The 25,336-nt window shown below is 45.8% G+C and overlaps 1 protein-coding gene across 6 annotated transcripts in view; it reads left to right on the forward strand.

Moving 5' to 3' along the window:
- Ino80c (INO80 complex subunit C) overlaps positions 1 to 24,895 on the forward strand; it is a 39,044-nt gene extending 14,149 nt beyond the window's left edge. Inside the window, exons 1-6 of one of the 6 annotated variants that reach the window (XM_048442615.3) lie at positions 7,738 to 7,959; positions 13,063 to 13,173; positions 14,237 to 14,348; positions 15,245 to 15,312; positions 23,623 to 23,743; positions 24,088 to 24,228. In XM_048442615.3, coding sequence (XP_048298572.2) covers positions 7,807 to 7,959; positions 13,063 to 13,173; positions 14,237 to 14,348; positions 15,245 to 15,312; positions 23,623 to 23,700 — 522 coding nt within the window. In that variant the 5' untranslated portion in view covers positions 7,738 to 7,806 and the 3' untranslated portion in view covers positions 23,701 to 23,743; positions 24,088 to 24,228. Of the gene's footprint in view, positions 1 to 7,737; positions 7,960 to 8,054; positions 8,206 to 9,837; positions 10,177 to 13,062; positions 13,174 to 14,236; positions 14,349 to 15,244; positions 15,313 to 23,622; positions 23,744 to 24,087 lie in introns of those variants that run through there. The other 5 variants (XM_087896222.1, XM_048442616.3, XM_087896223.1 and 2 more) reach the window with 5 other exon arrangements.
- The last annotated feature ends 441 nt before the right edge of the window (positions 24,896 to 25,336 follow it).

Below are 25,336 nucleotides of genomic sequence, written 5' to 3' on the forward strand. Positions count from 1 at the left end.
AATCAGAATCAGGAGGAGGAAGTGGCCAAATAAGGGAATTGACCTTTGTGGCTAGCTTTAAGAATGTCATCTAACGGTTTTTAGCAAGGCAGAGGGATGGGGGAAGGGCGAGCCCTGCCAGAGCCCCTTCATTTACTTTATGGCTGATGGTTGAAATCCTCAAGATGAGTAGGATGCTGTCGTCATCCTCTGGGGTTTAGAGTGTTGTTAATTCAGGAGTCTGTCTGAATCTGTGATAGACAGTGTTTAGGTGTCTCACTTGTCTCGGCATATTCTCTCTCTCAGCCATGGCACTCCAGTTGTACTTTCTCTTGAACCTGGCTAGGCAGCCACTTTTGCCTCAACTTCTGAAGATGACAGGTCTTAGAACAGTAGTTCTCAACCTATAGAGCGTGACCCCTTTCACAGGGGTTGCCTAACACCACAGGAAAACACAGATATTTACATTATGATTTATAACAGCAAAATTACAATTACAAAGTAGCAAGCAACAACAACAAAAAAGATTTTATGGTCGGGGTCACCACAACATGAGGAACTGTATTAAAGGGTAGCAGCATTGGGAAGGTTAAGAACCACTGTCTTAGAGCCACAGTGGTGACACAATGTGTGGATATCATTGCAACAATTTCCAAAAGATGATGTTCCCTTCTTCATGTTCCTTCTGTCACCACAGCCAGAGAGACCAGAAGAGCAACCTTCTATTTCTTAACCTTATTTGAATCATCGGATGTATTTATTTTGTAAAACTTTACCTGCTTCTCTACATACCATTCAGGGATTTTGTTGTTGTTGTTGTTGTTGTTGTTGTGAGCTGTGCTTTAAGAGGGGCTCGGGCTATAAAGTGCTTTCTTCACAAACCTGAAGACCACATAAAAAGCCAGGCAAGGCAGTGCGCATTTGTAACCCCCATGCCAAGGGAAGCAGGGACAGAGTTCCAGGTACAGCTGAGTCCAAAAGTAAGGTGGGAAGCCAGTAAGTGGCTCCGTGTGGACAAAAGTGCTTGCCACCAAGTCTGAAAGCCATCAAGTCTGGAAGACACCAAGTCTGGAAGACACCAAGTCTGGAAGCCTTAGGTTGACCTCTGATGTCTACACATGCGCCATGGCACCCACTCACACAGTAAACAAAATGACAAAAACAGCAGTGGAGAGAAGGTTGAGCACAACGTTGACGTCTACCTCTGGTCTCCATGTACCTGTGGACAACAAGTGCATTCTCTTCCTTTCTCTCTACCTGTTATGAAACAGCTCCTGATAGAGATAAAGAAACTGAACCCCTTCTTCCTTCTTACTCCAACCCCAAGCAAAAGGAAGGTACAAGACTTATCAAAACAGAGTTCTTGATCAGACAAACTAAATTTTCCCCAGAGACGTTGACCATGTTCCTTTGGTCTCTGGACAAGCACCCTGTCCTCACTAGGGCCTTACTGGTGGACACCTGGGACCATTTCAGACATACCTCTAGCACCACGGTGTTTTATCACTCCAGTCCACAGTTGTTTAAAGGTAAAATCCTGTTACTGTGTGTGCTGAGGAAAATGTCCAAAATCAGTCCTCAAAGGCAGGCATGGAAAACCAGAAGGCAATCACCCAAGCACCCGACTACATCGGCATGCAGGGCTGTGTAGTTGGGGGAGAGGGCTCTATACACCTGCTCCTGTCAGGACAGATTCCCAAAGCCATGCAGCTCACACCAACAATCTGCACCCCTCCTCAGAAGTTCAGAGACGTAGTGTGAACGGCTGGAGAACACAAATGCTGATTTCCAAAAGTGTCCCACTGCAGGGCTGGGGACTGTGAAAGTGAGGGGGCTGAGGGAAGAAGTCAGGAACACTAGCCACACAGTCCAGGAACTAGAATCAAAAGAGCCAAATCAGCAGTGGATCCAGGCCCGGGATGGGGCTCAGCCTACAGGAGCTCAGTGATCAAATGCTCCTGATGAGCTTTACAAAAGATGAAGAGGCAGGATGTGGGTCATACTATGCAGTATATGCAGGATAAAAGATTTAAAACAAACAAAACCAACAAAAACAGCAACAAACAAACACGAGGGCTCTAAATCTCTTGCTCTTGGAAACAGCAGCTCCCTGCACAAGGCAGAGAACAGCGCTATCTTTGTTCCGCCAAGCTCTGGGCTCTGTCTAGGGCTGTGTCCGGGAGGAGGACTGTTGCCAACCTGTTTCTTATTGTTCCTTTGCCCAGAATGAATCTCCCTACCCCCTCCCTGCCCAGCCACACCCTCCACTTGCCTTGCCCCCTGTGTGCCTAGGCTGGAATATTGTGGGAATTGGACTGCTTGGCTTAGCTACTGAAGGGCAGGAGCAGGAAGGTCTGAAGAGGGTTGACTCAGCGCGTCTTGGAAGAGGTTTTTGGTTTCTCAACCTTTGGGAGTTTTTGTTTTGCTTTGTTTTCCTTGAGTTTACAAAACGAGTCTTTATCTATGTTAATTCCAGAAGCAACAATTTCCAAAGCTTCTAGATCAGCCTTCTCGGGTACTACCTCAGGATGCTGGTACCACAACAGAAACCAAGTGTTAGGCATCAAGAAAGAGAAACAAAAATGAAGAGCATGGCAGCAGTTAGGAAAATGATACAGGGGAAATGAAGCAGGCCGATAATTTAGGAAGGCCAATGCGTCACAGTTGAGGATTAACAAGTTTGAAAAAGAAGAGAACCTCCGAGATGGGAGAATTACAGTAATCATGGGTTTCCTTCTCTGTGGTATGCACAAAGAATATGTGTAAAAATAACAGCTCATGCTAAGAGATGGGTGGGAGCTCTGGTAAGAGAGAAGGGAAGACCAGAGCCCAGAGGCGGAGTCAAGGGTGGGTACCAAGGGCCAGGGAAATGTCACTCTGCTAGTAGGTCCAACCTCTAGTAGAAGAAACCCACTATTTGGGAAGTCTTTTGTCAGCCCCTTTGGGACTGTATTCAGAATGTTAAGTTAGTAATTACTTAACATTGAGGAAGTCGTTCCAGTAAGCAAAATGACCCATAAAAACCCATTTTCCTTTATGCTGACTTTGTAAAACAGCAACCTGCGGGGACCAGAGAGGAGACTGCGTGGCCCAGGTGTGCCAGGTGTCTGCAGAAAGGAGCAATATTTGACCTTTCACATTGCAGGGGCTATAGGATGCCCTGGAAGTGGACTGGGGCAGATATACTGTCAGGAGGCCGTCCCTCACAGCTCCTTAGAGTGGCGTTCCCAAGCCTTGCTGGGCCTTCTGACCTCTGATGCCTTCTCTCTACCTAGCACATGCTGTGGTTTCCTCCTTTCCCCACTTTCTGTGGACACTGGGCCTAAGAGATGGAGAGCACACCAACTTCCCAGCACCCTCAAATAACAGTGCGTCTCCTCTTGGGCCTACCTTCTGCTCCCTGAGTCCAGCAGCAAGAAGAACTGGAGATCCCCACCCACTGCTCATGTTCATCTGGGACCTTCTCTGAGCTGAGACCCATTCTACAGTGGCAGCCTGAAGTGGCCAAGGAGGCCCTCCTCCTTTGCCTGTTTACACTTAACAGGGAGGTAGAAACGAGGAGTAGTGTCTATCCAGGTTCTTGGCTTACACTTGGAGAACCTACTCTAGGTACTTAGGACCTCGGAGTCTCTTGTGCACATGGACTTGTACTCTTCTCAGGGCCACTGAAGACTTGTTCCCAGGTTCAGTGCATTTCCCCAGGTCCTAAGAGGCGGACAACAGGAGGCGGTGGTTTGATGTATGGAACTCCGCGTGTGTTCACATGTCATGATGAACTGTTGAGCAAGGGGCTCATGGTAGCTGGGAGAGCTTTCTAAGCATCTTGACCAGCAATTTCAAGGTTTTCCCTACCACTGGGGAGTCCTTTATCGGCCACCTTTTACATGGCATGCTATGACTTTCATACTTCAAGCCCTTTATCAGGAGAAAATGAACAGTTTGTCTTCCAGCCAGCAACAACAGCCTGATCCTAAATAGCCACTGTATTTCCTGAGCTTTTCTGAGACAATAAACCAGGCACTCTATGTCTCAAAATATGGAGCAGCTTAACAAGTACAATATTTACTTGCAATCTTTAAGTCTTAACCGGGATCAAGACTGTTTAACTGGTTCATTCAATCTGCTGATGCTAGCAGCGCAGGGATGCTCCAGTAGCCTTTAGTGAAGAGGGACCCTGGAGCTTCAGAGAGCAGTAAGGAGGCTGGGGAGGTTGCTAGAAGGGCACATCTAGCAACAGAGGTAAGACAGGCTTTCCCAGCTTCCAGACATGGCTGGACATTTAGGGGGAAGTCAGGTAGCTGAATCTGGGCCACAGGCGTTCAGTTCACCGCTCCATTTTAATGCTCAGAAGTCATATGGGAGTTTTGCATGCAGTGAGGTGTATACACTTCATCAATTCTTGATGACTCTGACAACTGCACACAGGGAGCCACATCCAGCTGGGAAGACAGAATCTCTTCTTCCCTACTAAACTGGGGATCCCCAAGAACAGGAACTGGTAGTCTCCTTGCTCCTTATAATCTCCACCCTCCAGAAGTAGTGTATAAAGAGCAACCAACAGGTACTGCTGAAAGACTCCCGTGGGCGTCTTCCCTCAGGAGAGGCCCCGTGCCCCAAAGATCAGTCGAAAACACGCAGCCGGATGCAAGCAGCAAGAGGTTTATTGGGGATACACGGGTACCCGGGGCGACAAGTCTCTCGGAGGACTTGCGCGCCACAGGTTGGGGGTGAGGGGTTTTTATAGGGGAGCAAAAAGCAAGGTTTACAGAAGCGAGATGCAGGGTGGTAAATTCTTAACCTAAATAACAATGAGGGGACTACTTCAGCGGTTTACCGTTCCTCCTATCCTGCCCCCTCCTTTCCTGGCTGGCGACCACATGTCTGATTGCACAGCCCCTAACTCTGCTGTATACGTGACTCAGGCCTTGCAATCCTTTCTTTGTTTGTTTCTATGGCCAGTTCATAAATCCCTGTCTTGCAGCCAGATAAGGCTGTCCTTGCTCTAATTCTCAGGTATCTTTGGAAGCCCTGAATTCCAGAGGCCCTTAATTAAGCCTGTTATTTGCTCAGCATTCCGGAGGTCCTGAGCTAGTTATCTGTGAACCTTTGCAAAACGGTATAATTGTGGTTAAAGTTAAAAAGAGTTGGGGTCCTTCACTGCGTACAGAAGACTTGTGGTGACACTAGACAGGGGCTGCTAAAAATGAGCCAATATCACCAAGAACAAAAGGGTGAGTGGAAGTCACCGGGACTGTAGGAGGCTGGAAGCAGAAGAAATGTAACTTCCATACCAGAGGAGGGATGTGGATTGAAGCCCTGAAGGAGGAGGAAACACAGTTATTGAGATTGACAAAAATTGAAACCGATAGGGAGTGCAGAGACCCGAGGGGGGAGGAGTGCAGAGACCCGAGGGGGAGTGCAGAGACCCGAGGGGGAGTGCAGAGACCCGAGGGGGAGTGCAGAGACCCGAGGGGGAGTGCAGAGACCCGACCGCAGAGATGGGGGGGGGGGGTTCTGGCTGTGGACCATGAGTTTCATTCTAGGGACTGCAAGAAGACAACGGAGGGTTCCAGATAGGGAGCATTATCCGAAAATCATGAGCCTGTTACCTGGAACTGAATGAAACTACTCAAGCCACAGGCACCAAAATGGGAAGCACGGAGACGGCTCATAAGGGAGATTGCAACTCAGGCCTTTGGAGTTATTGGAATGACTGGGAAATGTCTAGACTTGGAAGGCAGAGGACCTTAGACATCAAGCGATTCTCAGTGTAAAAAATAAAGCAAGAGGATTCTGGTTCAATCATAGCTACTCATGATGACTCCCAGGAAACACTAAAAATGTGTGTCTAGAGGGATTTAACCGTATGACATAATTTTGAAAATCCCATAGTAGCACCACAAAGCATTTGGTAAAACAAGACAGCTGTCAAAAAAGACAACTGGAGTTTAGGAGGAAAATAAGAAGGTGACATTTTAGAAACCAAGGGAGAATTTTAGGAGGAAAGCAATTAGTGAGATGAAGATTGAATTTGGTATTTGGAAACCAAATGGTGTTACACCCACTTGTCTGACTCCTTTCTATTGGAACTCAGTAAACATTGCAAGAAGCAAGTCAATAGGGTGTTCCATGCTCAATGTCCTCAGAGATACATGCACAAGATTCAGATGGGGGGGTCAAGGTGAATTGGGTACATCGGCTGCTTATTACAAATACAATTTGAACTGAGGCAAAAAGTGGATAATCACCAGCCCTGGAGCTAGGCATCCTCAGGAAAGAAAACAATGGGAACAAAGTATGAGTTCAGAGACCAGAATATTCTAGGAAATAGAATTTGTCCCTGGCAGGGGCACAAAGAATTTCTTGTTGGGAATTGAACAGAAGAAGAGGGTTAAGCCTCAGTTATTAAGGACTTAATGTGCCAAACTAAAAAGTTATCTGGTTTTTATCTAGAGGATAAAGAGGACCTGTATATAAGAATGTTAAGTGCTACAGTCAAATTTAAAAGCCCGTTCTAACAGACTGTGAAAGTGGCCTTGGAGCCAAGGATAGATTAGGAACAGTGACACTCAGACTTCCATTTGGAGGCTGATACAGGGATCACGTGGTTGGCTGAGGCACTGGGATAAGAACAGTGAAGATAGGAATTAAGCTGAAGGGGTGACTGGAATAAAATTTTGCTAGAGTGACTGCCGGCTAGAGGCATGAGTCCTTGTGACAGGGACTAGAGTTAGCTGAGGATGGGAAGGAGAGCTGGCACAGGAAGCAACATTTCAACACTAGAGGAGGTGCCAGTAGTAGTATTGTCAGTTCCTGTTCCCTTAACTGATCCTTCCCTCTGCCTCAGTCGAAAGCCTGTTTCAAACATCGACTTGTATTGCTGCTTTAGCTACTAACTTGTAGGGGCACACTCCTTTATTCTTAACTTCAGCCAAACATAATTATAGTGCACCAACTACTTGCAAGTCACTATAACTGGGGACAGATATATTTATCCTTAGTCTAAAGACACAATTGGCAGTCACCTTACAGAAATATTATTATGTCCTAGCCAATGGACATGCATTGCCTAGTTAGGAACCATTAAGGTAGATAATGGCATAAAGGCTCTGGAGAAATACTGCGCAGGATGAGGCAAGGAAAAAGGTGTGAGGAATTGTGATTCCTGAATTTGTTTAGATTTGCAACCTCCCCGACATGCGTAGGTAAGATTTTGTCTGTTGATGCGCACTTGGTGAAGAGAGTGGAGGTCAGGAACGGCAACAAGTGGTCTTGGATCCTAAAAGACTGAAGAACACGACATTTCTAGTCTATTGTGCAGTACTGATACAAAAACTTCAGCACAAATAAGGAGTAAGACCGAACAAATAGCCCTGATATTTAACTTCCTTTATTCTTACAGCCATTGAGATGGGCACTGGGGCACTTGACTGTAATCCTGGCATTTGGGAGGTGGAGGATGGTTTGGAATTCAAAGCTAACCTTGGGTACATGAGTTTGTGGCAAGCCCGGTCTACACAGAGAGCTGTAGGGCTCTGTCTAAAAATCAAGAAAAAAAATAATAGTTACTAAAAGATCGGATGCTCACTGGGGCCCTACAGGAAGGTGCCCAGACCAAGGCTCACAATCTCAGCAGCAACCACCAGCTCGACTCCTTCCGACCCGGAAGGAACACTTCCAAGCCCCGCCTCCTAGGAGCAGAGAGGGAGGAGTCTATTAGGCTCCTGGTGACCCGCAGCCTCGGAGCATCAACACGGAAGTAACCTTCAGCCGGAAGTTCCTGGGCCCGCCAGAGGAGGGGTGGGGGCGGGGAGGACTGCGGGCAGGATGGCGGCTCAAATTCCAATCGTGGCTGCCACTTCTACCCCCACCATATCCAGGAACAGCAAGAAGAGGCCAGCCAGCCCTTCCCACAACGGCAGCAGCGGGGGATATGGCACCAGTAAAAAGAAAAAGCTCTCCGCCTCCGGCTTTGCTCAGGTATGTGGTCCGCACGGCCTGGGGACGAGAGCGCATGCGCAGGCTCGAGAGGCCCCGAGAACGCTTGCGCGGGGCGGGGCGGGGCGGAAGCTGCGGCGCGTGCGCAGTCCAGTGGGATGGTGCTGGTTGGGAGGTGTGGCTCGGTTCCAGCAGGAGAACGTCGGAATTCCTGGTGGAAATTAGTGTTTTTGAGTCATAGGCCGGACCTACGGCTTTGGTTAGAAGTCAGCCGCATCATAGCGTAAGGTGGGAGGTTATAATCGGCTTAGTAGAAGGGCCGCCCAGTTCTGTTAGGACTTGTTTTCTGTATCAGCAAGGGAAGTTCGCGGACACCCATAGCGTCTCGGGCAGACACCCCTGAGAGCCTGAGGGGTCTCCCCAGTGTGCAACATGAAGGAATACAAAGATGATTGATACTTGTGGCTTCCTTCATTCTTTTTACGTGTTAAATCTAAAGGTTATGAGGTTGAGGTCAAGCCGGGCGGTGGTAGCACACGCCTTTAATACCCGCGTCCGAGAGGCAGAGACAGGCTGGTCTCTGAGTTCCAGGCCAACCTGGTCTGCAGAGTTCCAGGACGGCCTGGGAGAAACCCTGTCTCCAAAAACAAACAAAAAGGAAGAAAAGAAAGAGATTGAGTCAATGACAGAAGTGCGGAGCCCAGCGGGTTGGCGCAGCGGACTGACTACAGCTGGCGGAGACCAGCAGTGGTTTGGTTGGGCCCATGTTTTTCCCACGATCGGTTTATAAGGATGGTTATGCTTCTCAGCCTGTGTGGTGCGTTTGCTCAGCGACTCTGTCATTGTCACCTCTTCCACCTCCTTTTTTGCATTTTATGGGGTGTTTGCATGCAGTAAAATACACAAACCATACGTAGTCTCCACATAAGAGCATTCCTGAGAGGCCCAGAAAACTCCTTCTGATCTTGTCCTCCTGCCTCAGCCTTGCAATTCTGTCACTGTGCCCCCCAAGAAGTAACCACTTTTCTGCCATCTCCTACCTCAGCTAGCTTTATTTATGTACCTCTTCTTCCTCTGCTCCCCAAAACAGGGTCTCTGTAGTCCTGGCTAGCTTGGAACTTGCTCTGTAGACCAGGCTGGCCTCGAACTCGGGGATCCACTTATCTGAATGCTCCACTCTGGGCTTGTTTGTTTTGTTGGGGTATTATTATATCATTAGTTGTTTCGTGTTTTGAAACAGGATCTCATTATGTTTCTCAGGTTGCCATAGAACTCAGTATGTTATTGCAGGTTGGGATACAAACTTAAATTGTTAATCCTCTGTTTCAGGCTCCTGAATGTTGACATTACAGGCATGCATTATCATGCCCAGCTCTGTTATGTACTCTTGATTTGAGTCTTCATGAGCTGTGTAGTGTGTATTCTCTTGTAGTTATCCTTAATGCGATTTAATGTTCACTTATGCTGAGACCAAGCAATACAGTCACTACATTAAGATGAATTTCTGTTCTGTTCTTTTTTTTTTTTTTTTTGCATTTTGTTTTTTGATTCAGACTCTCAACAATATCCACCCTTCTGGACCTGGAACTTGTGATATATAGACCTGGCTAGCCTTGAATTTACAGAGATCCACCTGCCTCTTCCAGTTCTGGGATAAAAGACCAGTTTTACCATGCCATGCTCTTTGTGGGCCACCTTTGGTTTGGTTTGGTTTGAGACAGGATCATCTTGCCATGTAGACGTTGCTGGCCTGAAATCACCATATAGCCTACACTGGTCTTGTAGCAGTCTTCCTGCCTCAGCCTCCTTACAGGTATCTGCTATACCATACCTGGTCTGAGTTAACATTTTCTTTTTTCCAGTCTTTTGAGACAGAATCTTGCTGTATAACCTAAGCTGACTGTACCCCAGGCTGGGCTTCTTATTCCAAATTACTATCAAATCAATCAAATCTGTTGTATTTTATTCTTTTTGTTTGTTTGTTTTGTTGTTTTGTTTTTCAAGACAGGGTATCTCTATGTAGCCCTGGTTGTCCTGGAACATGCTCTATAGACTAGGCTGGCTTCCAACTCAGAGATCCGCCTGCCTTTGCCTCTGTCTCCTGAGTGCTGGGATTAAAGTCGTGAACCACCAACCCCAGCCTGCTATGTTTGATTCTTAAATGATGACAAAAACACCCCAGGAGGAAGACAAGGTTGTCCTGAAGTCCCAGACCCAGTCATGAGGGCTGCTGTTGGCAGAAGCCATTGTTCATCAGAGGTGGGTGGAGCCCCTTGCTCCAGTGTCTTACAGCAAGACTAGTATCGCTACCCTGGGACTTACACCATCATCTTAAGTAATGGGAAGAGAGCATAACCCTTAGTTCTAGGCATTACTTCCCCATCTATTTTGGGCCTTTCATGTCTCAGGGCTGGATATTCCATCTCTTAAAGTCTCTTGGTGTTAATGGTACTTTCATGACATGGAATCCGTAGATCATCGTGTGTCTTATTTTAACTGCGGCAGAGCATCATAGATTTGACTTTCCCTCTGACTAAAGGCCTTCCTGTCATCCTGACTCAGTACTGACTCGGAGACTGTGAATGGGAGAACGGGGAAGTAAGGGTGGAGTCACATAGGAGTGGGTTTAAGAGGAAAGACAAACAGAAACCCGAAAGCTCCCTGGGGTTTATCTGGGTAGCTGTGGCGTAGAGCCCTGCACTGCTGGAGAAGCAGTGGCCCTGCTATACTCACAGCAAGTGCTCTACCGCTGAGCCAGTTCCCAGACCGTCATTCACTAGACTGCCGCCTGAAACAGTGAGCTCTGGTCACCCACACCCCATTACAGTCAGCAGAAGCACTTTGTTTTGTGGGGTGACCTCTCCCTGGTAGAACTTTACAACTGTCTGTCAAATCTACGCTGGCTTTCTGCTGTGACTGCTTTGCCCAGGGGCCTCTGGAGACTGGGGCGCTGGAGTTGGCCGTGCTGTGTCCACAGTACTCTTGTCACGGTTGTAGTCAGAGGTGTTAAGGACCAGGTTTCTTTCCCCTTAGCATCCCTTTGCTTCCTTAGCAGTTCACCTTGTTTGTCCTAGATGACCTCTTTCCTCCTGACTGAAGGTCTCCTGAGATCCTCTGATTAGCAGCTTGTCCTTTCCTCTTTTGCCCTGGATCACAGCCTCTTCAGACAGATGTCAGGGCCAGGCAGGTGGCTCAGTGGTAGAAGGGCTAATGTAGCAGTGCCCATGCACTCTCATGTGCTCTGATAAATCCATGCAAGGAGACCTCAGTGTGAGTCTCCCTCCCTCCCTCCCTCCCTCCCTCCCTCCCTCCCTCCCTCCCTCCCTCCCTCCCTCCCTCCCTCCTTTTCTTCTTTCTTTTCTCAAGACAGGATCTCTAAGTAGGCCTGGCCCTGGAACTAGCTCTGTAGGCCAGGCTGACTTTGAACTCACGGAGATCCACCTGCCTCTGCCTCTTGTACCGGGATTGAAGGCGTGCGCCATCACCCCCCCCCCCCCCCGTTTCATTGTGTTTCTTAAGGCTTAAGGTTTGGCATAATGCTGGAAGACTGGAGTAGTGGAGGGTGATGGGAGGACCACACTGAGGAATGGTGCGGGCAGAGGAGAGGAGTCCAGGCAGAGACCATGCAGAGACCCCGAGAGGAGTCTGAGAAGATGTTTAAGGAGAGACCATTCTGAGAACTGTTGTGACAGCGTATGACCCTCTCTTTTCATTTCTGTTCATGTTACAGATCCCACAGAGAGGGCATGCACGCGCACACACACACACACACACATGCACTTTCTCAGGAACACAGTCTTCACTCCTATTTAAATTTTCAACGGAAATAAAAGCATTTCTACTTGTTATGTAGACCATGCTGGTTTCTTTCTGCTGGGGAAGGTTTGGTTTGAGACAGGCTATCACTATGTAGCTTACCTAACGGACTTGTTATGTAGACCAGGCTGGTTTCAGACTCCCAGAGATCTGCCTGCTTCTGCCTCCTGAGGCTGAGATTGAAAGTGTGCGTCACCGTGCCTGGACTAGTTTGATTTCTGTTCTGTGGTAAACATGCCGAAAGGTAACTCATGGTAGAGAGGTAGGTGCTGTGTGTGGCAGCTTTGTTCATGATTGAACATTGAAAATAGACCAAATGGTCAACAGAAAAATGGGTAGGTTTTACCACATCCACGTAGTGATTTCTTCTCTGATGAGAAAGAGAGAAATTGATGACACAAACCACTGAGCCGCATGAAGACGTCGGAACTCCAGGTACAATCCATGTACCTGTCAGTTTTCTTTTGGAAGAAGTAGAAGTGATGTAGCAGAATCAGCATGTTGGGTCTGGGAGGGATCAGCCAGGAAGGGGCAGGAGAGTGTTCTGGAGCCTTGGAGAGGTTTGGTTGTACCAGTGTCAGCACTGGAAACTCGTGAAACCTCTACCAGACATGTATGCAGCTTGCTCCGTGAAGACAATGCCTCTGTTCCTAAGATGTTTGTTTTGAAATTGGTTTAGAAGCCAGACAGCATTTCTTACCTCTGCCTCTTTTCTCTTGTGTTGTTAGCGTAAAGGCTTGTTTTAAAACTGTTTTGCAGGACACTGTGTTCCAGCTACAGCCAGCTGGCCCACGTCCCTCCAGCTTCCTCTTTTTCAGAATTCCCGTGTCCTGTTGTCCCCAAATGCAGACTAGCTCCAGCCTGGATTTTCTGACCAAAATAGACCTGTGAGGTCCAGATTCTAAGGCTAGCTTTCCTATTTCGAGACATAGTTGACAAGATCATCAAGATAGAGACTATGTGGTGTCATAGAATAGATTTAAACTGAAAAGGTGTGTGCTGTGTAGCCTTAAACCAGTCCGCCTGTGCCTCAGTTTTCTGTAAGATGAGGATAACCACACTTCCTTAGCAGTTGTCAGAGTTAATGAGACAGCTGATGCAGGACAGCGGTCCCTGGGCTTGGACCAGGGGAACCAGGAAACCTGGCACCCGGAGTCCTGCTTGTGTCTGCAGTGTTCTTGCTTATATAGACAGTGGTCCCCAGCCTCCAGGGCAGGCCGTCTGGTGGAGCCCTGGGTCCCTTGCATGTCTGTCTTGTTGAGAGTAGATGTGAAGAACCCACCTGGATTGGCTTCAAAGATGTTTTTTTTTTTCTTTCTGTGTTTTAAGGGTGTCAGCATTGAAGCCATGAGTGAGAATAAAATGGCGTCCTCTGAGTTTAGTTCGGGGCCTGTAGAAAAAGCTGCCAAACCGCTGCCATTTAAGGATCCCAACTTCGTGGTAAGCATATAAGATGCTATACAAGTATAGGGGTGAACGTCTGCACCTCAGCTCCAATGTCTGGGGGTCCCCTTCTCCCTCAGTTTCATTTGATGGACGAAAGGGATGGGGCTGGAAAGGCCTTTGTGATTTCCCAGTGTGCCAGGCCTTTCCAGAATTCCCCAGAGGATAGAACTTTGAGGGTGATCTTTCCCATAATTGTTCCCCTACGCTTTTACTGGCCTTCAGTTTTAAAAGAAGTTTGAAATAGATAACTAAAATGGAGCACTCCTCGCCAATTCCTTTAGATCCCTTTCATTCATGAGGACTATATTAAATAATCAGTGTTAGTGACCCAAATTATACCTTTAAACGTTTATTTATTTTTATTAATGAATCTTGGCATCTATTGTAACTGGAGTCTGCAAATGCGTTAGTATTCTTTTCCATTTTATTTTTTAATCTTTATAGCACAAACAGAAATTTCCAGAAGGCTTGCCATACCATGAGTAAAGCCTGCTTGGGTTTTCCAGGACCACTGGTGATTAGGAGGCCAAGTGACACACCCTCAGAGGGGAGTTTAGAGATGTGATCTCAAGGCAAAACCCAACTTTGTGGTAAACTTATTTTAAAGGGATGAGATCATAAGTGAATTCAACTAGTTTGAACCCAGGAAGGAATTTGCTTTCTTGTGTACATGCTGAGAAATAGCCATTTGTTGGTTTGTTTTCTCTTTCTTTCCCATTTGTTGCCTTTCTTTCTTTTTTTCTTTCTTTCTCTCATTTGTTTATTCATTTATTTATTTATTTTGAGAAAAAGTTTCCTGTAGCCTAGGCTGGCCTCAAACTCATCCTGTAACTGAGGCTGGCCTTGAACTTCCAGCCCTGCCTCCGCCACGAGCAGCTAAAAACTATGTTCTTCCAGACAAAGATAAAAGTGTACAGTGAGGTATTTTTAAAAGTCTCAGCGACACGAATAGTTGCTTCCAGACTGAGAGGTGCCCGACAGCTCTAACGGGCATGGTGTCGGGTTGCCAGGCGCATCTTACACTGACTCGTCCCTTCTAACCCACTTTTCATTTGAGCACTCTGGCCACGGCGGCGCAGTAGCTGGCAAGAAGAACAGAACCTGGAAGAACCTCAAACAGATCCTCGCTGCTGAAAGGGCATTGCCATGGCAACTGAATGATCCTAACTGTGAGCATCTAGAGCCTTCCATGTGTTTGTAATGCAGACAGGAACTTCCCTACAACAAGCCTACGTTATTTGCTCCTGTTTGTGCTATTGCGGGAGATGTTCTTAGCCTGAGAACTGCGGGGTGGCACCCATCCAGCGATATTATGCATGCATCCCCTCTTCACTGTGTCTGTGTTGGGTCCGTTTGTTTGGTTTTTAGTGTCATTATTTAAAATTTCAACCTGGAGAAGCAGGTCCCGCTGTGATAGCGATGTTTCTAGTGGATCTCTCATCTAAACGTCTGCTCCTTACATTTGTTTCACAAGCAGCGTAGCCTACCCGTGATGTGGGATTTGGGAGAGTCTCCATCAAGCAGCTAGCAGGCCACACACTTACTCTCTGAGTAAATACCTCCTGCCTTAGTATGTCCAGACCCGGGCAAAACCCGTTAGATGTTCTGTTCAACTATCCTGGAAACTTCACGTTCCAAGATCTCTCCACCTCCTGTCCTGCTGAGCATCCTTCATGGGGTGACTCAGATGGTGACAAGTTAGTCATCTGGGTGTGGACCGCTTCAGTCTGGGTGTGTGGATCCAGTTGGTGTCTATGTGGCCTTTCATCACTGGAAGCCCATTTGAACTGGAGACTGTGACATGGCCTGTGGGTAGGTGAACCTGGCAGTTCTACTGGCGTAGCTTGTCTCTGGGGGCAGGGCAGGACCCTAGCTGAGGCCAGTACTTAGTCTGCGACATCATAGTCGGCTATTTTTGAGAGACCTCCCTTTTTCCCCCGGAGGCTTCTGCAGGTGTGTAATCACAAAGGAAATCTCAGGACTATTATCACATGTTACCTTAGAAGGAATTAGGATAGTTTGAAAGTTATTTGGTCACCCTTTTTCTTTTCTTTCTTCTTTTTAGACTTTAGTATTGATGCTCCTCCATCCTTTAAGCCAGCTAAGAAGTATTCCGATGTCTCAGGCCTTCTTGTGAGTATAATTACATCTGACTATAGCATTAAATGTAAGGTTTCAGTCAAGTCTGTTGAAACCAATGGTCCTGCCTGGAGCAGGCTGAGACCTGAGTGTCTGGGTAGTCTGGAGAGGCCATTGTTCCGGAAAGCAAGTCACAGAATTCTCACTTCTTTTCTTCCTGATAGTTAACTGTGCGAGACAGCATGAATGAACAGCCATTTCTGCTTTTACTCTTAAGGTTTTAAAATACTGATTTTACACAATTAGTAATACTTTGAAAAAAATATCCTGGACCGTGATGTAGCTCAGTGGTAGAGCACCTGCCTAGCTCACCTCATACCAAAGAGTGGATCTTTAAGTCAGAACAGGCAAGCACAAGTTCCTCAGCCTTTTCTCCAATGGAGTGGTATATGTAACCCACATATCTAAAAGAGCTGAACCCTAGATCTGAATCTGGTCCTTTGTCCTCCTTCCTAGCCCACCACCTTGACCTCTCCCATGCTGCTGCATCAGAGCTGACAGGGGCTGGGGCGGGGGTGTGCATGAACTGAAACATGGACTCTCGGGCACTGAGCGCCTGCTTAGACTCTTGCCAAACAGAGTGGGTGCAGAACCTGTAAAGGGATTTCAGCTCACCTTCATCCTTCTTCATCTCTTGTAAATTTGAAAAGTGAGATTTTTCTGCAAATTATAGAAATGATGAAGCATGCTCCTTCTAAAATTTACCTGTATATCATTTAAATGCTTTGCAGTTTAATGAGGATAACTGCACCATCTGTCACAAACTGGCCAGATTAATTCTATACATTATACCAGGAAGTGTGCTTCTTCCGTCATTGCATAATCTCCTCTCTCAACTCCTGGTCCTTTTTATTCTTCTGAGGTCTGCTTTTGTCTGAATTCATAGAGCTTCATGCTTGGGTTAGGGGGTTTGTTCTCCTGAAGGCTCATTTGCGGTGAGCCTGGGTCCCATTTGGTGTTGAGCTGTTGAGAGGTGGGCCTGATGAAATAATGATGCTTCTTAAAAATGGATGGCTCGGGTCAGCTCCACGGGAGTGGACGAGCTTCTGCAGGAGAGTGCTGTCATGAAAAGAGCCTCCTCTTTTCTCTTTCTTTGCTTGCACACATGCCTTTCCCGTGCTTAGTCTGTTCTCTTCACACCATGTTGAAATGCACCCAGGTGGAACTCTCACCAGGAAGCCAACATTGAGAGCTAACTAAGCCTTGTTTCTTCTTAGGACACACACACACACACACACGGCCCTGGAGCTGGGTGTCCAGCAGGCACTCCTAACCTTTGAGCCATCTCTCCAGCATTGTGAGCCGCCTTTCTTCATAAAGCATCCACTTTTTCTTTTTTTTTTTAAGAGAGCAATACAGAATGAACTAGAACACTGTTTCAGCTTTCTTTTTCTGCAAGTTTGCATGGCTTATCTCTCGTGAGTGTTTTGCCTTTGTATCTTTGTATTTAGAGGGAGTTTCTTATAGAGTGGGTCTTGCTTTGTACCCACCTGACAGTGTGACACCAGGTAGCTTTCCATGGTTCACATTTCAGTGAGCATTACTGTGGGTGTGTAGTTGGAATTTTTTTGGGGCAGCCAACCAGCTCCCAAATAAAGACACGGAGAATCATTAATTATGTCTGCTCAGCCTTAGCTTAGGTTTGTCCCACTAGCTCTTTTTACTTAATTTAACCTGTTTCTGTTCATCTACGTTTTACCACGTTTTTACCTTTCTTTTATTCTGTATGTTCTACTTTCCTGCTTCTGCCATGTCTGTCTGGCCCCTGTCATCTTCCCGTCATCTCCTTTTCTTTCTTCCTTTCTTCCTGAGCTTAAATTCCTCATTCTACTTACTTTCCCTGTCCAGAAGTCCCATGTATACCTCCTCCCTCGCTATTTGCTATTCAGCTTTTTATTAGACCAATCAGGTGCCTTAGGCAGGCAAGGTAAAACAGCAACACATCTTTATATAATTAAACAAATGCAACGCATATTTACATAGTTAAACAAATATTCCACAACATTTTGCCTTTTTGACTAAAGAAAGGTTTTAGCTTCAACATAGTAAGACTATATGCAAGAAGAAAATTATCAAGCAAGGATTACATTTACAATATTCAGTGCATTTGCATTTGGCAAATTCAGAGAAAATACTCCATTATTTGTCCTATCTTGGTGAGTCCAAAGTTGTATACCTAACTTACTTTCTATCCTAACTTGTATTACCAACTCAAAATTACCTTTCTAGACATCAAAATACTTTCTGAGATAAATAATTTAAGCTTTTATACTTTTTAGCCTTATAAACTTACATTTCTTTTTTTTTTTAAACTTTACATTTCTTATGTAAACTTTTTTGTTAAGTTTGGTAACAAGGAAAACTATAACTATCTCATTTTCAACTCCATCAGAGACATAGGAAGGATATACTATTACCTGAGCAAACAGGAAGTGAAAAATAAGCAACTTCCAAAACTATAGAAGTGACAGAAACAGCTGGCTGCCTGGACAGTCACCCAGGTTTCCTTTGCAACGTTGGGGCACCCATCTTTGGCCTATGGGTCTAGAATATTTGACAGGCTTTTCTGTGAAGCAGGAATTTTGAAGGAATGTTCCACCTTGTGTTGACAAAGCTTGGCAGTCTTTTCCCTTTGTGTCCTGCTTATCCGGTGTTAAAGTATACTGTCCACAGTCCGGGCAAGGGCAGTTTCTTCCAAATGACTAACTGTGCCACAGTGAACGCAAACTCCATATGGAGATTCTTGGACGCCCATTATTCTTTTATGAAGCAGATTGGTTCTGCCAGGAGCAGACATGTCTGTCTGCCTGTGATGAAAAACCTTAGATAATTAAACATCTTAAATGTCATATTCTTTTAGGTATCTGAAGCATTTAGAGATCACCTGTCTATCTAAAATATATGTTTAACCTTGAAAACTTACCTAACATAACTCCAAGTGTAATTGCTATTGGTGACTAACTACTAACCTGCATTTTTAATTATCCTAAATAGTTTGTAATAATAACTTTCAAGGACTAGAACTTTATATTACATTTTAAAATGAACTTCATGGGTACAACACCTTAAAGAACAGTAGGAACATATATATGGTATAACAAAAATAACCTTAAATTTGTATCCGTATACAAAAATCCATAGTAAGGTAAAATATTTGAGATGAATAGTTGTCTTTATACCCTATATTCCTTCCTATATCTGTACTAGATGATGACAAACATGACCCACCAAATAACCAAAAACCACCCACCCCATCTCTTGGGAATGTGGACTTTATATTCTCTAGACTGCTTCCTGTTGTCTGGGGGCGATGGCATCCCCAGGGAACACTAAGAAAATTGAGATAATGGTCAGGTCCTAAGAAAACTAGATATAATATTTGTTGTTTATTCTCTGTCATGGGAAAGTGCAGGACTTATCTGAAGTCTTGGTTAGAGTAGTCTGTGAGGCTGGACCATCTCAGCTAGGAGCCTTGAAGTTGTTCTGAACACAGAACTCTGAGGAAACTGCAAGAGAACTTGATCTGAAAGCCTGGATCACCTCAGCCACCTGTTTTCATTGGTATCTGGTCCCTTTGTTCTGTCTGAAAACACATAAACTTTAAAGATAACCTACATATCTGTATTAACACAAGTATGGACTGTGCAATGTACAAAAGCCAGCCAAAGATTTTTGTTTGTTTATTTTATGTTTGATCGGGTAAAAGATATCTGTCAGCTTTGTTTGTTTGGACTGTATAGCCAAACCTCATGTGAAAGGATGACATGTAATAATAACTCATGAGGACTCTGTAGCCAACGAGATTTATTATGTCTCATCCAGTCCCAGAACTGTTCCCATGCCAAGGGATCAACATATACATCACCTGCCTTGTAGTTTTTCTAGGTTTAATTCTTTATATCTGTAGCCAAGATTTTCAGGGAGTCTTCCCCAATCAAATCTGGTCTCTATTAATGTTGAAGGAATCCACAGCCTTTCTTTTCCTGTGGAAACAAAAGCATAACCTTTCCCCCAACGCAATACACTTTCTGAATTTCACTTTAAAGTTAAGACAGCTCTAAAGTATCTAGGCTGGTTTAGTTCAGCAGTCCTTTTACAATCCCATGTCTCTCGGCAGCTGCTGTTCACTCATCAACATTCAACAAGGCACCATTCAGGATCCAGACTCCCTCTCTATTTCCCATCCTCACATGGCTTATTCTTTTTATATTACTTTACTCCTTCTTTAAAAACTTTACTTAATTATCTTTAAACTATTTATTTTTTCCTGTGACTGTCTTTACCCATTTTTTTTCTTTCTCACACTGTAACCTGTTAAAGTTTTTCCAGTCTGTTCTCTGACCATGTGAGCAAGATCTTAACACTGCTAGGCCCTCCAGTGTGCGGCTCTAGCGGCTGGCTACCTCCCCCGTCAGGTCCATGAGAGCCAAGCCTTAAGCCAAGAGCTGCTTTAACCGCCCCAGCTCTAGGAATTAGGTACACGGGTGACAGGCATTTTTTTTTAAGATTTAGAGGGCACCAGATCTCATTATAGATGACTATGAGCCACCATGTGGTTGCTGGGAATTGAACTCAGGACCTCTGGAAGGGCAGTCAGTGCTCTTAACCTCTGAGCCATCTCTCCAGCCTCCGTGGCAGGCATTTTTACTTAACTTGCTGTTTCTACTTAGCGTACTGGTTGTTCAAGTGCTCTGCTGTACAACAGCGCCTCCTAACGGAGCTGTATTTTTTTTGTCAGCTTCCCCAGACCCTATGTGGAAATTTGGGCCTCACATTGAGCACTGTATGTAGTTGGAATTTCCTTTGCATCGCCAACCATCTTCCAAATAAAGACATGTAGAATTGTTATTAATTATGAATGGTTGGCCTTAGCTTAGGCTTGCCCCACTAGCTCTTTTCACTTAATTTGACCCATTTCTCTTCATCTATGTTTTATCTCAGGGCTTTTTACTTTTTCCATCCTGTATGTCCTACTTTCCTGCTTCCTCCATGTCTGTCTAGTTGGCCCCTGTTGTATCCTTTTCCTTCTTCCTTTCTTTCTGAGCCTAAATTCCTCCTCTTACTCTCTCTGCCCAGAAGTCTTGCCTATACCTCCTCCCTTGATCCTGACTATTCAACTTTTTATGAGACTAATCAGGTGCCTTAGGCAGGCAAGGTAAAACCAATTAAATGCAACACATCTTTGCATAGTTAAACAAATATTGTGCAATATGGGAATTTAATCCACCTGTTTTCTTTGATCCATCTGCATGCCTTTATCCCTTGTTTTGGTCATGTGTTGGTCTACTTGGGCACTTTTAAATACTTTGGAGCAGTTTAGTTTACAGTAAGACTGAGAGGCTTGTCCAGGGGGAGTTCTCACCCTCCCAATTCAAGTCATTCCATTATTAACACCTGTGGTGGGTTTGTTCGATTAGTGAACCACTAGAGGTGGCAGTGTTACCACAGTTTATTAATTTTCTTAGTTTGGGGCCAGGTGTAGCCTAGTGATTAGCTTTGCCTCATGTGCAAAGGATGGTTTGATCCTCAGTGCCACCAGCTGAGAAGGAGCATGAGAGAGAAAGCCAGGCCGGGAAGAGGTGGGAGATGAACAAAGAAAGGCAAATATTTTTAGATTCTGCCCAAGCCCAATGTCCTATCCTGTCAAGGATACCATATCGTCTTTAGTTGTCATAACTCTTTAGACCACTCTTAACTGTGGCGGTTTCTCAAATTTTCCTTGTTTTTCCATCTTTGTCAGAAGTTTTTGTGTGTGTTTTGAGATGGGTAGTCTTGCTGGAGTTCTCTAGCTTGGCTTGCGCTCCTGAGCTCATGCGATCCTCTGCCCCAGCCGCGTAAGCGCTGGGACTAAAGGCCTGTGCCACCACAGCTGGTTGTGGGTCAGGTTCTTTACAGAGTGCTCTGCTATGGAACTGTGCCACGCGCTTTCCTTGTGAGGGAGCTAGGCTAACTGGGCATTTTAATTCTTATTTATGTCCCCTTAAAAAAAAAAAAAAGCTGAGTATTTGCCCTCCTAGACCTAATGCTCGTCTTGCCACACTGAGTTTATTTTCAGCACTACACTGCTTTTTCTGGAGTGTGAGACTCATGTACTAATCCCTTTCCAGCACATTCTTGTTCTTTGCTGTCATATTTACTTCTGTGTAAGGTAGCACAAAATAGACTATTAGTTCTTGCTTTAGTTTTCTTTTAGAGAAACAAAATTTTTAAAGATTTTTTTTTCTTTGTCTATTCTATTCCCAGCTTTCTTCACTGGGTTGTGTATGTCCATCTAGCAGTCTGATCCCACAGCTTTTCACTAGAATTATTTCCTGAGTCTCTCATGATTTCTGTCTTCTCAGCCATTGGCCTCTGTGCCCTCTTTTCTGTTGAATGTGTGCTGTGCTCACTTCAGTGGTCTGAGGCGGGAAACCTGGTGTGGCCCCATTACTGTCCTCTCCTGAAATGGGAGTCTTGCCCTGTGTCATTCTGAGCAGCTGGCAGTCATGGTTTATGAACAGACTCAGAAGCTGGCTCCTCGGCATATCCGCCTTTTCCTCAACCTTGGCAAGCAGCCAGCAGCTGGCACAGTGGTTCTCACCTGTGGAGAGGCTAAGCGCCATTTTGAAGACCGTTATTGCAGGCCTTTGTGGCACCAGCAGAGGTCTTGCTGTAATACGTTACCTAAGCTCGGACTGTAAGAATTAAGGTTTTAAGAACGTATGAAGAACTCTACTCCCAAACCACTGACGGATGGTTCTTTAAAAGAAGTGGGGAAGAGCTAGGCTAGGCAGTGACAGAGGAAATATGGGTGATCAGGAGTTCACCTCACTGTTAGCTGGGAAAACACTATCAGATGGAAGGACTGAGAATGTTTGATTGTATATTTCAGCCTGGATGAAGAGATTGTGTGTTCGTACACTGCTTTTTGGGAGTAGGAGGGTATTGATGCAGCTCCCTTAAATGACAACTTGGCACATTTTCTTAAAGAAAACAAAGAAAGAAAGAAACCTATGACCTGGCAGTTTGCCTTCTATGCAGCTCCCCAGAGAAACAGGATGTGCAAGAAACTTACACAGAAATGTTTCCGAACGACATTAGCAAAGTGTTGGGGGTCCCATGATGGTCTTTTGTTGAGATGTGTTGCTGTTTTCTGTGAGCTGGTTGATGTTGAAAGGTTCCAGGGTACATTCTTGACTAGAAAATGCCAAGCAGTGTGGATTGGATTGTATGGTAAAGACACACACACACACACACACACACACACGGTAATTTGTCTGCTTGGTTTGTCTAGTAAGACATAAATTTTGAAAGCCTGGAAGGATCCCCACCAACAGTGGCTTTCTCAGGGGAAACCAAAGACTCCGAGGTAGAAGATGCTGGTGACGGGTTCTTTCTCTCTGTGAAAAGCTTTAGTTTTATTGTTTAGATGGCAGTAATTCATCTTGCCTGGGCACAGGAGGAAGACATGGGGTGTGTTACACCTGAGTTTTACAAAGCTATGTTGAATGCTGTGAATCTAGAGGCTGCCGGGGTTGTGAACACTGACTGTCATTCTAAAGCTGGGGCAAGGCAGAAGCAGTTTGCTGAGTCCCCGTGAGCAGGCAGCCTGCTTTTTCTTCCAGTCTCAAGGGACAGAATTCAGAGGAGGGTGGGATATTCTTTACTCATCTGGCTCAGGGATATAGTTTGGCTTACTCCTTTCTGTTCAGAACACTGCGTGTTGACTCCTGGCTCCAGTCTGTTCCAGCTTTTGTCCATGACCATTTTGTCTGCGCCACAAGATCTCTGTGTTCTAAGTTGTTTATGTGGCAGCTTTCTTGGCATGAGGTGTGAACTCAGGTGGCCAACTCAGCACAGTGTAGGAGTGAGGCTGCCACACATGAAGCCTCAGTGAAGCTGGGCCGTAGCTTTATGTGTGGAGTCAGGTAATCCATGCCAAGTTCATGTCCTGCACCCTCTGAGAATATGAGGATGACTTGCCCCGCCAGAGAGCTCACCTAACTAGTGCACAGCCACGAGCTCTCTGAAACAGCTTTGTTCCTGCTTCTCAAATCGGGCCTTTCCCTGTGTTGCTGTCATCAAAGGAAACGTAATTCACAGGAGACAGCATCGGACAGGACAGCATTCCTCCCATCCTCTGGCCCTTCCCTGTCTCTCTGCTCCTGTCCTTGAGCCTCAGAAGGGGTGAGAGATGTTTGCTTACAGTCGGGCAAGCACTCAACAGTCCCTTATTCTCAGCACTTTGATGAGTTCTGAGTCTGCAGAGGTGGGAGACAGAAGGCTGGGATATTGACCCTTATGGAACGAATCTCGGATCTGTAGTTTGCAGTTCTCGAGGTACCAATAAGAAGTGTCCCAGGATCTGGCGGGGCCGTTCCTCTTCCTACAGACTGTCCCTGAAGTGTTCTTCAAGTCTGGAAAGATGTTCTTCAAGTCTGCCAAAGTGAGCAATTTAGTGATTTTTTTGTTTGTTTGTTTTGTTTTGTTTTCTTCAGTTTTTTGAGACAGGTTTTCTCTGTAGCATTGGAGCCTGTCCTGGAACTCACACTTTGTAGACCAGGCTGGCCTTGAACTCATAGATCTTCCTGCCTGGACCTCCCTGGGATTAAAGAGCCCTGGGTTTAAAGGCGTGCACCACCACTGCCTGGCACAGTTTAGTGTCCTTGGTGACAGTGAAACATAACGAAGATATATTTTACGTTGAGCAAAGTAGAAAAAGATTAAAGTTGTGCTTCAAATATCTCCACCAACAACTTTCTGCCCTTCCCTTGCCTGTTTCTCTCCCAGGCCAACTACACAGACCCTCAGAGCAAGCTGCGGTTCAGCACCATTGAAGAGTTTTCCTACATTCGCAGGCTGCCGTCTGACGTGGTCACAGGCTACCTGGCCCTGAGGAAGGCCACGAGCATCGTTCCCTGAGCCTGAGAAGTGGAGATGAAGTGGAAATGACCTTGAAAACAGACTCTGCCCTTGTGGTTTTGTTTCAGGGAAACAGATGTGTTCTGCTGTCAATCCAAGAGTATCAGCTCTGTGTCTTGCAAAGATTGTCTGGCTTTACCATGAGGGTTTTTCTGACTTTTTTCCCTCCAAGTGTGACGTTCCTCTTTTAAGTCATACTTCAGTTGTTGCAAGTAAAAATTGTTTGATAAGAAAATATAGTAAAATTATGCATTTAAATTAACTCAGGCAAGTCCCTGGATTTTGCAAGTTGTAAACCCTTGTCAAACATTTTCAATGAATGTGCAATGAACACACAGGTCTGGGTTGTCCTGGACCTTAGCCAGCATGCCAGCCCTTCCCCGGATCAGAAACTTCTGTTTTCTGCTGTGCTGGCAGGAGTTTGAAACTTTGGAAGACTTTACCCATCATGGCATGCCTGCTGGTGGTTTGTCTCTGCTACATGCTGAACTGAGGCATTGGCCTCCAGAGCCCAAAGGGTCTTAGCACTCACATGATAACTCACAACTGTCTCTAACCCCAGTTCCAGGGCATCCAGCACCCTCTTCTGACCTCCAAGGACACCGAGTGTGTGCATGCATACATACATGTAGACAAGCTCTCATAATTATAAAAATGATATAAATATTTTTTAAAATTTGTGTTTTCTTCTGAAGACCACACTGATATTCACACTGCTCTGACGTGAGTCCTACTAACAATACATGTTGCATGTCTCCCCTGGAGAAGAGGAGCCACGAGGTACACCTTAGAGTGGCCAGATGTTCGAGACTCTGCTAGAGCTGGGGAGAGGAGGACCGTGCCACTGTTGTTACTTTTCCTGCAGTGACCACTTCTCTGGCAAGGAGGATGCGTGTCTGTGGCTGTGGGGCAGGCACGACAACAGGAGCATGAGGCAGCTGGCCGCAGTGCAGCCACGGCCGTGAAGCAGAGAACAGACAAGGGAGGCTGGGCTGGAACCCCTCAAGATCTGTCTCTGGTGACCCACATCCTCCAGAGGGACTCTCCCACTGTGGCACAGCTCAGCGGTCTCCTAAAACTGGGCCACCCACATTCGGATAACTGCACCCTGTCTCCC

Source organism: Myodes glareolus, chromosome 13 (genome assembly GCF_982192425.1).
Source record: "Myodes glareolus chromosome 13, mMyoGla1.1, whole genome shotgun sequence".
Lineage (NCBI taxonomy): Eukaryota > Metazoa > Chordata > Mammalia > Rodentia > Cricetidae > Myodes > Myodes glareolus.